Genomic DNA, 12,121 nt, shown 5'->3' on the forward strand with positions numbered 1-12,121 from the left:
CGATGATGGATCGACTATGGAGTAATAGTTTCTAACCACTTTTAATTTTCAATAGTAGTTAGAAACTACCATTGACCCTAAATAATTTATATTCTAGACCCTCATTTATATTCTAGTATAAATACCATATAAATTAGCAAGCTATTCAAAAGTAGGCCCCGCAATAGATGAGCCTAAACTAGTATAAATACAAGAGAGCCTCACTTTCTCTATCCACCACGTCCCAAAGCAAAAAACCATTACTACTAATATACTAGTATCTTATATCTCTCTATCAAGAAACCCTAACTAGCCATGGCAAGCCACTCACTCCTGAAAACCTCCCCTACAACCACCTTCACCTACGACTTCTACGGCTCGAAACCGACGGACCCGATCTACCAAGGCGACGCCCACTTCCCGACGGACACCACCTACCTCCGCCTCACGAAAACCGACTCCTCCGGCAGCCCCGTGCAGAGCAGCTTCGGCCGAATCCTCCACCCGGAGCCGGTGCTTCTCTGGAAGCCGTCGGAGCAAGCCAACTTCAACACCACCGTGAAATTCGTCCTCAAGCCTAGGGCCGGCAACAACATCCCGGCCGACGGCCTCGTCTTCTTCATGGTCCCCGTCGACTACACCTTCCCGAGCTACACCCACGGCGGTAACCTCGGCATCTTCGGGGGTCCCGACGGCCCCAAAGTGTTCGCCGTGGAGTTCGACATCTTCGTCAACGGCGAGTGGGACCCCAATTTCCCACACGTAGGGATCAACATCGAAACTAGGGCTTCCCAAAAAGTTGCTCAGATTCCGGAGTCGTTCATCGGGAAGGAGGTGACCTTGAAGATCACCTACGCCGCCGCCACCGGACTCATCTCCGCCTTCGTCACCGCCGGCCCACAGACCGTTGAGGTCAGCCATGTGTGCGACTTGAGCGGTGTTCTTCCGCAGCAGGTTCAAGTCGGCCTCGCCGGCTCCACCGGCGAGTACGTCGCCAAACACGACGTCGCTTACTGGGAATTCAACTCCGCCCTCGTCAAGAATGGAGCATAGATTCCATTCTTCTCGATTTGCGATCGTATCGTCTTCTTCAACTAAGTCCATCCATATCCATTTCCATTTCCGTTGTGTGTGTGTGTGCGCGCGTGCGCTTAATATATAATAAGGACCAGCGATCGATCGAGTACTCTACTCTTCAATATGAATTATGTATTATGTATGGGATATATGTAATATGGATTGAGAGATATGAATGAAAAATGGTTTTTTACTTTTTATTTTATCATTTCCATTTGGTTGTTAACTTTTCCTATATTGCTTAGTAATTTATAAATGTTCTTTGATGGATATCCTAAGTCATGCATATATATATATATATATATATATATATATATATATATATATATATATATATATATATACACGGAGTGGTTCAAATAAAACTTATTATTGTGAGAACTGTTAGAACTCTGCACTAAACCTATAAAGTAGTTGCACTGACTAAGGTTTGTGTGTTTGTTAATTGGTGAATTCTATTAACAAAATAGCTCCTTAAACTAGATCAACAAACGCTTCCATACACCACAAGCAAACAATTTATCACGTTTTTTTAATTTTTAGAAGTCTAGTTACAAGTCAAAAGTAATTATCATTGAAGAATTTCATCAAGCAGGTGGTGTTCGTGGAAAAGCAAATATCAATCTAAACAAAACTCGAAGTGGTACTGCTGAACTTGTAAAATAGCTTAATAGTTAATAATGTTTTATTGGAAATCTGAAATTCGTAAAAGTTGGAAGAAATCCATTGTAACTTCTTGTTCGTTTTATTGTTCTTCTGTTTCTTCTCTACGAATGGTAGAAACTCTGTGAAATTTAAACACAAGATGGATTTTATGATTAATGAAAATTTTTAATTTCAGTTTTTTAAGGCAATAATGTCTTATGTGATAAATCTTTGCAAACTAAACAACTATGGAACTTGAGCAAGACTTGAATAATTGATTGTCACTCCAACTGTTCGAAGAAATGTCTAGCTAAACTACGGAATTAGTTAATGTTGTGAGAAGCTCATCTCTGGCAATGGCACTACTGATTTCCTTCAATTTAAATATAAAATAGGATTATTAATATTTCTTGGTGTAGGATATTTAATTTTATACGTAATTATGTATGTTATATATTTCAACGATTCAATTTGAGATTGTTTTATTTGTTCACACCTAACTGCAATTAACTTGCCCTTTAAAATGTTTCAATAATATCTCTACCTTTCGATTTGTAGCAAATTAATATACAATTTAAATATTTTTTACCACTAAAAATCGTAGAATATATGCTCCAAGAAAATCTAATTGTGTCCATAATAATATATGGGGGGCCAAAATTTATCATAAATATATCTGGAGTCATGACTTTGAGTGGCCACAAAAAAATAAGGCGTATGATTGTTAATTTTTTTTTTGAAATGTGGAGATATTATTGAAATGTTTCAAACGTGTATTATTTGACAATCTTATCTTTTCTCCATATCTTAATCAAGTGAAAAATAAATAACGTCTTCGGAAATTTTTTGAAAACCTCACCGTATGCAATCAAATTAAATTTCCTTTCATATGTTGAAAATTAAGTAGCAAATTTTAGTTAATTATACTCTGACTTAGGTACACCTAACAACCACGTACAGTTCTATTCTAAAATATTCAATTTAAATATTGTAGGTTTCTTAATAGTCGACACATGTGAAGCATTAGTTGACATTAAAGCATTTACTACAACTTTGGTTTACCAATTTTAATTTTTTATTCAAAAAAAACTATATTATGCCCTAAAAGGGAGTATCTAATATGACGGAGGAAAGTGGATTAATTTTATTAAGCCTTTGAAGTAGAATTTCTAGAGATATTGTTATCAATTATTATTTTATTTCATTTTATTTTATTGTTATTATTTTTTTATTTGAAAAACATTATATGGTTGGTTATCCACAGCAATATAATAGTGTTACCGAAATATAATACGCTTGTATCTCAATATACCATAGATTTCGTTTTTTTAAGTAATTACAAGAGCTATCTATTATATAATCAAATGAGTAATCCGCACACAGGCGGAACCTCTACATTACACAAATGTGGGAAAATAACTGCACGTTGATGGAAGCACTACCCATATAAAATGTAAAAACTACCTGCGGGCAGACAGAACCACTACCCACACAAAAGTGAGAAAACTATCCGCACGCACGCAGGATTGAACCCAAGACCTCTCATAAATTTATGAGAGTCTTTGGGTGTCTCAGCTTTCATAATTGATCCTTAAAAATTATTTGACGCTAATTTATTTTAGAAATCTACAAAAATACGCGTGTCTCTTAATATTAATATGAAAACTGCATGCCCACAATTTTTTTACTGCCGACCTTTATCTAAGAAATCCAATTTGCTATCATAAAACGCCACGCAGCAAATCTCATGAAATTATAAATATTGACTATAGCCAAAATGAGTTCAGTCCCACAATTTTTTTAATTTGTTTTGCACTTGTCTTCGTTTCATTCGTATGATCGAAACCTTCTAACTTCTTTCTTTCACATTTTACCTAGGGAAAAATGTATTCACATGACCACCTTTAATTAAAAAAAAAAAAAATCCTAGGATTATACCCCACAAATATTGGGGTTTGAACAATTTATTTGGGGGATATAACGTCAATAAATATATTATAAATATTGACTGCATCTTACTACGTGTACGTACCCAAGATGGATTCATTCCCGGAATTTAAATTATTTTTAGACTAGTCTTCCTTTCATACCTATACCATCGAAATCTTCTTAACTTCCAACTTTTCTGGTGACCATGTGGAAGAAGTTCCAAAGGTTAAACGTGTTTGATTTGGAGCAAATTTCATGATGGGTAATTCCTTGGGAAGTTTCTCAGAGAGCGTATGAGTAAGGACAAAACACGCTAGAAAATACTTGTATTGGTCTGTGAGGACAGTCGTGAAATCTGGAGCCAAGTCGCTACAGAAATTCGTGAGTTTCAGAACAATTATACACACAAGTCGACCTAAACAACAAAGTAATTTCATATGTTCAATACAATAAAAAAAATTACGAAGTGTATATAAGAACAAAAAAACTAAAAACTCACCGTTTCTGGAATTCAAATTCGTCGGCAAAATGAGTCGCCGGAAACCAAACCCCAACTTTGAAAATTTGAACCATATATGAGTTTCCGGTGAAAACTGATAGTCTACAATGATAACTAATACTTCTCTATCCACGAAAATTTGATCCGTCATCAAAAAATTTGTCACTTTCATTTATAGTAGTGAGGTTCATACAATTTCACTCATATTTAAAGTGGAAACTTTACTCCATTCACATTAATTTTATAAAAACTTGTGCCATTTTTAATATGACGATTATTTTGTGGATAGATGGAGTAATAGGATACAATGGGAAATATTAAGTTGAAGAAGGCAATCAAGAGTAAATATTATTTATTTAGTGGGCATATATAATTTATCTTTCTTATTATAAAATAGATATGTATAGTACGGAATGAAATCCAGTGTGTGTCACTGTATTTCACTATTATATATATTATTTTAATTATATTTTTTATAAAAATAAAACTTATTATAATATTATGAATTATATTTAATTTTTATTTCAAAAAGTTGAAAGATTTAAAAAAGTACATACAATTACTTTAAATTTATCAACCTATTATTAGCTAATAAAGATAAAATTAAATTAAAAAAAAAATCAATATATATCGAAACTAGATGGAACAAACCCTAATTAATAATCACAAAATAAAACTAAATCATACAAAAATTAAATTGGAGAAAAAATATGTAAGAAAATAAGATAAAAATGAAAGTAAGACATAAAGTGTGACACTAAATATGATATTTTTCCTCTCTTTATGTAAGAAAATTATTTATCTTTATAATAGAAAAGTGGCTATTTTCACTATGAACTCTTATTATACTTGCACTTTTCATTAAAATCCAATCTAAAGTCCCACAAAACTTAGCAAGCTATTTAAAAGTAGGCCCCATATATAATATTGTAACCTTGCTCTACATGAGTATAAATACAAGAGATCCTTGCATGCTCTATTCACCCCATCCCAAAGCAAATATCTATCTATCTATCTATTTATCTATCTGCATCTATGGCGTCGCCACCCACCAAATTCGACTTCGACTTCTACGAGTCGAAGCCGAAGGAACTAATCTACCAAGTGGACGCCCACTTCCCCAAGGAGACCCCCTTCCTCCGCCTCACCAAAACCGACGATCACGACACTCCGCTGCAGCGGAGCACCGGCCGCGTCCTCTATTCCAAGCCCGTGGCGTTCGGGCACGGAGGGGCCAAAGCCGACTTCGAAACCACGGTGAAATTCATCGTGAGAGTGAAGGCCAAGACGCCCCACGCCGATGGCCTCGTCTTCTTCATAGTCCCCGAGGGCCACGCCTTCCCGAGCGCCGCCATGGGCGGCAACCTCGGGATCTTTGAGCCCTCCGGCAAAAGCTCCCATGTCTTCGCCGTCGCCTTCGACATCTACCCCACCACCCCGGGCTACATAACTCTCGGCATCTGCATCGAGTCTAGGATTCCCAAGAGTGTCATCCAGGTCCCTGACTCGTTCGTCGGGAAGGAGCTCACTCTCGGCGTCTCCTACGTCGCGGCCACCGGATTAATCAGCGCCTCCGTCAGCGACGGCTCCGAGACTTTCCCGGTGAGCTTTGTGTACAACTTGAGCGAGATTCTTCCTCCCAGAGTTCAAGTCGGCCTCGCCTCCTCCACGGGCGAGTACGTCGTGGTGCACGACGTCGCGTCGTGGGGCTTCAAATCCACCATATCGTGAACGGCTCGATTCATTCGGCGGCCAAAGTCCATCGTGTGTGTGATTATGTCTATGTGTGTGATAATAAGGACTATGTGTGTGTGTTTTCTCTGTGTTTCAATATATTATGGGCTATCAGTGTAAGATGGGAGTAATGAAATTATGATTATGTTTTCTCTGAAGCATTTCATCAAACACCTAGTGTTCCCGAAAGCAAACCCTAATCTAACCAAAACAGGACCCACTATCACTCAACATGTTTAAGTCAAAAGATAAATTTGTGGTATTTGATTAATTACTCGAGATTAAATTAGCCTAAAATAATCACTACAAAAAAGTTTCTATTAGTGACATGAGACTTGTTAGGTAATATTCGTGTCATAAAAATTAATGGCGTTTGAAAGTGTAACTATTACTGATTAGCTGCATCATCAAATATCACTCATTTTTATGACATACTACATAATAGCTAGCTCATGTCACTAGTGGATTTTTTTTTTGTAGTGAATCGATCCGAGATTAAATTGGCTCGTCAAGATTAATTTTGTCACATGAGAGAAGACCAAGACTATAACGCGCTATCTCGACATTGAGTATTGAATTGTGTCCAACCAATCGAATAGAATATCATGAGATTAATCTTATCTAATCCATCAGATCAAACAACACCTTAATAGACTTGAAGAATAAACCAAGGGTCCGAGAGGAAATCCAATATTCCAAATTTGCAAGTTTGTTTTCGTTTTGTCGACTCTTGTTCATGTCATGTATTTTATTTTATTTTTTGTGGGAAAAACTATTATTTAAAAAAAATGGTCGGAAAACAAATATTTAAAAAACCGCATGGTGATGCTATGGATTTTTTTGATAGGAAAAATAAATATTTTAAAAGATCACATGATAGTGGACTCAGACCCTACTACTACTAAATCAACACGCGCACACCACATTTAATGTATAGGATCTTAATTTTAGAGATATAATTTCAAGTTCAAGATCAGAAATATATTACCTAAGGTACAATTCCTTCAAAATCTCTGAAACATACCAAAACAAAGTTCATTAATTCTATAATTCGCTGCATAAAATAAAATTTGGCAAACATTAAGCACTAAAATTCATCAAAGTCGCTAAAAATATAAGTACAAAATATGTCTAATCAACTATCAAATTAAATATTGTGCTATATGTGAAATTAAGTAGCAATTTCTAGTTTATTATACTCAAGTTAGGTACACCTAACAGCCACACTTCCATTCTCAAAATTTTAAAATATTGGATCAATCAATTTTAAATACTCTGTCAGTCCATAAAAAATAGTCCATTTTGTCATTTTGAGATGTCCACAAAAATTATTCCCTTTCTATTTTCGGAAACTATCAATCACATAGTGGACTCTATTCTCCACTCACAATACAACTAATTAATATTATAAATAATATTTTTTAAGTGGGGTCATTTCTCCATTCACAATATAACTATTTTTATTAAAATTTATGTCATTCCTTACTAGGACTATTTTTTTGTGGACGGAGGGAGTATTAATATGATCCTAAATAGTAGACACATGTGGTGTGAATTGTTAGTTGACTATTAGAAGCACTTATCATCTTGCAACTTTGATCTAAGCAATTTATTTACGAGGCACGGTCACATTCAAATATATATATAGTGCATCTTCTCTAATTAAATTTTAAGTGTAAATAATTTAAGGGAAAAAGACATATCTAGCCAAACTCACATTATTTAGGACTTATATTGCCACCAATATTAAAGCATGGCTTTAGGGGGCAATAGCCATTGAAAAGACAAAATAGCCCTTCGTCTTTAATCACGTTAATTAATAAATTATACAGTAATATCAGGCCCAACATGCTTCCGTAACAATTCAAAATAATTCTAAACATAAATCAACATTATACCTTTCGCCGAATGGTCTTCTTCAGGAGTCAGTTCTCGTTGCGTTTTACGGACCGTCTGCCCTCCAGGCTCCGTCCAACCACGCACTCGCAAGAGATGGTTGCAACCTTCCTCCTTCACTAAGTTCCGACGTTGAATACTTTGTTGATGAATGAAAGAAAATTTTTACTAAACCGGAAAGTTGAGCGAAAACAAAGCGTTTAGAGAGGAATTATAAAATATTTAATTCATTTCATAAAATCTCCCTTAGGGATGAGACAAACTTGTTTAGCTACTCATCAGTAGCTAATACTTGTATACATAAAATTAAAAAAAATTGAAAACTTTAAAACTAAAACTATATCTTAAAAAACTTTAAAAACAGAAAATTTTAAAAATACAAAGATAATTTCTAGAGAGAGAGTGTTGTGTGAATGTGTTGTGATTTTCGGATATCCCCTTCCTCTCCAGAGCTTGGGTCTTTATAGAGGTCGAATCCCCTCTATAAGTCTTGGTGGTTGGCCTCGGATTCTTCTCCACCGAAGCCAGCTTATTGATTGTGACTGCCACCTTCTTTTTGTCGGCCATGATTGCCGACACTAGTTAGTGCCTTCACATGGAGTTGAACCTTCCTTTTATTATCTTGTGATAATTGTTGGTAGGGGCCAACTACTTTTTCTTCCACTCAGCATTGTTTTCCGCCTTTTGGTGAGTGGAGCTTCTGTAGGATTATTCACTTCCGCCTTTTTTGCCAGTGGGTAATTAGTCTGCATCCACCCACTTTTGTCATTTTTCTATTAGTGGGTGGTCCTCCTGTCTCGAGTCACATGACTCCCTTTTCCTTGTCGGGCATCTTACTTTTTGGCGCCCGAGGTGCTCGTCCTCGTGGAGTCCTGTGCTCCTCATACTCGTCGGACCGAAATTTCTTCTTGTTAGGCTTCGGGAGGAAACCTTTTCCGAATTCTGATTCCTTCTGCGTAGAACACTCCGCGCAGATGTGATCCACCCAATGGCCTAGATATATGAGCCATATTGCAAAACTTGCGACGGGTTTCTTTGCTTCCCACCATCTTGTTGAGCCAGAGTGTTTGCCTTTTTTCTTCAAAGGCCTTTTCGGCGAAGCTTGTGGTTGTTCCTGTCATGGTATTTAACAAGAACGATCCAAGTCCTGAATTATGAGAGAACTTTAACTTATACTTTACTTTATCCATCTCCGTGAGACAGACCCATATTCCCCATGCACGCCTTGTGGAGATTTGATCCTCCAAAAAAGTGGCGACAATAGAGACTTGATGCTCTGGTGCCTTAATCCGGTTTAAGGCCTCCGTATCGGGTCTCCAAAGCTTAATGAAATGAAAAGCTTCGTGATTACCCTTTCCTGCTGGTTCTGGTGCCGCACTGAGAAAATACAGTTCCAGAACGTCTCCCCTATTAAGGGATGGGTTGTTCGACCAGGCATCATGAACGGTCTCTTGGATCCATCTTGGTAGACCCTTGATCTCGCTGAAAGATGGTGATATAGTATAAACTGAGGCTAGCGCCCCAAATTCATACCACTCCTTGACCTCCTGAGGATTGGCCCCGGTGGTCATCCAAACACGAGGATATTTTCCTCCAATATCAACCCGGCTGTATCCCGGATTAATACCCTTCCTGGTATTGAGTTTCTCCCATCTGGACTGGTACATCTGCCAAACAGGAGATATTTCAAGAGTGTTAGTATCAATCTTAGATTTGCCTTTCAGTGGCCTAAGATTGATCTCTCCCTCTTTTACCCCAGAGGTGGTGGGCTGACATGTTGGTTCGGTCGATAAAGCCTTAGCAACATCTTTTTCTTGAGAATTCGGTTTTGACACCCCTTCGGTGCTCTCTAATGTGTGTTTGTGGTTTCAGGTTGCCGGTGTCTTCCATTCAGAACGAACTCTAACGTCTACTTCCATAATTGTTGGATCTATCCCCAACACCACAACGCACCATGCTCCAAATGCACCACCACTTAACTTGAATTGAATGTCGGAAACGAGCATCAAGCGTCTAGTATTAAGCATTGATGCATGCTAGAATTGCGATGCTTAATGCTCGATGCCCGATCTAGCATGGAGGAATAGTTCTATACCCGAGTCTCAGGATTTTTTAGGATAGTAACTTTGATTGATTTGAAAATTAGGACAATAACTTTCGGACTTGTAAAAATAGGATAGTGATTAATAAGCGTTGCACCCGCAGGACATTTTTCGGCCAATCATCGAATTTTCGGATTTTTCCTCACGACCCAAGCACATCTTTTTTACAGCTCCAGGTAGGATGTCATGTGCTTGGTCCGAACAGGAAAGTCCGAAAATTCGATAATTGGCTGAGAAATGTCACTTGGGTGCAACGCTTATTTGTTAGTGTCCTATTTTTACAAGTCCGAAAGTTATTGTCCTAATTTCCAAATCAACCTAAGTTACTGTCCTAAAAAACCCACTGACTCGTTCTATACCCCACTTAGTTTCCACCATACATAGTAGAAACTAATTAATAATCAATTATTAGTTCAAATAAATATAAAAAATAACTATAAACCCTAATTAGATCGATGAGTGAATCCTAGTTAAATATTTAAAAGTTATACTAAAATATAAATAAATTAATACGGAAGAAAAAAAATTATAAATTAAAAGTTAAATATATTAAATTGTGGGATAGAGGACTTCATGTGGGGTACTAGCTAGGGGTGCTGAAAACAAACTCTTTTAATAGTTTTGGTATTTTATTTGTAACAACTATTGTCAATGTTAGAAAATTGTTTATTACTCCGTCCGTTTATTATAAGTAACTCAAAACTTTTCGGGACAAAAATTAAGGAGAACTTGTAAATTGGTTAAAAGTGGTAGGATCTAAACTTTTTAAAGGGCTAAATATTTCCATTTATGGAAACATGCCACTTATAGTCGTGGGACAGCTCAGAATGAAATAAAAATCACTTTTAGTGAAACAGATGAAGTATTAATTTCTAATTCAGTTTCAATATACCATGAATTTCTTATAATTGTTCTTGTAAAAGTATTTGAGCATATGTATCAACTAATCTCATTAACTTTTCGTCCATCATTGAACCCTAAGAAATTAACAAAAATTAACAAATTCACACACTAAGAAATGTTGAACACTAATTTAGATGACAACGTATGTAAATTGAAAGGTTGAGGAAAAATTTACCAGAGTGAATCGGAGAACTTGGACACTAATTTAGCTCCAGCTGGACGAGGCTGCCAAGCATGGCCATAGAGCTTGAGAGCTTCTAGAAACCTATTGTGCTCCTCTTCAGTCCATCGCTCCCGCTGCTTAGTAATCGTGTAAGGCTTCCTTGTCTGCCAACGAAGAATAAACATTCATAGATCTAGAAAAAAATATGTGAGGAGTAGGGAGCAGTTTAAAATTCCACTGAAATATAATGAGTTATTATGCTCACAAACACTTGAAAGGGAATGAAGCAAAAGAAAGATCCTTACAATGACATAGTTAAAAGAGAAATAAACAATATGCTAATTGCATAATCTCAAGTAATTCACTTCAATTTAAATAAACCAAAGCAGCTCAGCTTATCCTGAAAACCATTAATCAAGTTTCCAGAAGGAATGGCCTTCGAAGATCAAGCAACTGCCCCTTTCCTATCATCTACAGACTACATAAACACAAACATATCTGTTATCAGCACAAAAAAAAATGAGAACTGGTTGAGCAGCAGAAGCGGAAAACCTAACCTTAATTTCACAACTGTTAAATGCTACATAGTTCATATGAGAAGTAAGGTTAAGTCAAATCCCAAAATCAGTTAGACCACACTGGTGCAACCCATGAGGCTAATAAATCACAATATCAAGCTAAAATATGCAAATAAAATCTGATTAAATGCCTGCATACACACTGACCTGGAAGAGTAAAAATGTTAAAGCAACAAGGTAAATGCATATTGAGGAAAACTTTCATAAATTCAAATAAACTAGACGAATTTAGTTCAAATAAACTAGACGAATTCGGTTCAAATAAACTGGATGAATTTAGATGACAACAAACCCTAGAAACTAATTTTTAGATGACAATATATCTAAATCGAGAGATTGGGGAAAATTTTACCAGAGAGAATCGGAGAAATCGGACTCCGGCTGGCGAGGCCAGCTCGCGGTGGCCGTCTGAACTCTGGGGGAGGCTGGGGGCGCGGCTGGACCTTGGGGCGACTGGAAAGGCCAGGCAGGGGCTCAGCCCTATGCGCGACTGTGCGGTGCAGTCTCTGCAAGAAGGGGTGGCAGGGGGCGCACGGCTGAAGCGAGAGCGGCGCGCGGTGGCAGGTAGAAGGGACGGAGCGGGCGAAGGCGGGGGGGGGGGATTGATTCTAAGGAA

At 37.2% G+C, this 12,121-nt stretch overlaps 2 protein-coding genes across 2 annotated transcripts; both read left to right on the plus strand.

Annotated features, from left to right (window-relative positions):
* The first annotated feature begins 219 nt into the window (after positions 1 to 219).
* On the plus strand, positions 220 to 1,256 carry LOC130984917 (agglutinin-2-like). Its single transcript, XM_057907617.1, has one exon. The coding sequence runs from the start codon at positions 295 to 297 to the stop codon at positions 1,030 to 1,032; it is 738 nt and encodes a 245-aa protein (XP_057763600.1). The 5' UTR covers positions 220 to 294; the 3' UTR covers positions 1,033 to 1,256.
* Positions 1,257 to 5,164: 3,908 nt separating this feature from the next.
* Positions 5,165 to 5,860, plus strand: LOC131024728 (lectin-like). Its single transcript, XM_057954265.1, has one exon. The coding sequence runs from the start codon at positions 5,165 to 5,167 to the stop codon at positions 5,858 to 5,860; it is 696 nt and encodes a 231-aa protein (XP_057810248.1).
* The last annotated feature ends 6,261 nt before the right edge of the window (positions 5,861 to 12,121 follow it).

This window comes from Salvia miltiorrhiza, chromosome 5 (assembly GCF_028751815.1).
Source record: "Salvia miltiorrhiza cultivar Shanhuang (shh) chromosome 5, IMPLAD_Smil_shh, whole genome shotgun sequence".
Lineage (NCBI taxonomy): Eukaryota > Viridiplantae > Streptophyta > Magnoliopsida > Lamiales > Lamiaceae > Salvia > Salvia miltiorrhiza.

Excerpts from the sequence above, each read along its gene's own strand:
- LOC130984917 (XM_057907617.1), top strand. The coding sequence starts at position 295 with ATGGCAAGCCACTCACTCCTGAAAACCTCCCCTACAACCACCTTCACC.
- LOC131024728 (XM_057954265.1), top strand. The coding sequence starts at position 5,165 with ATGGCGTCGCCACCCACCAAATTCGACTTCGACTTCTACGAGTCGAAG.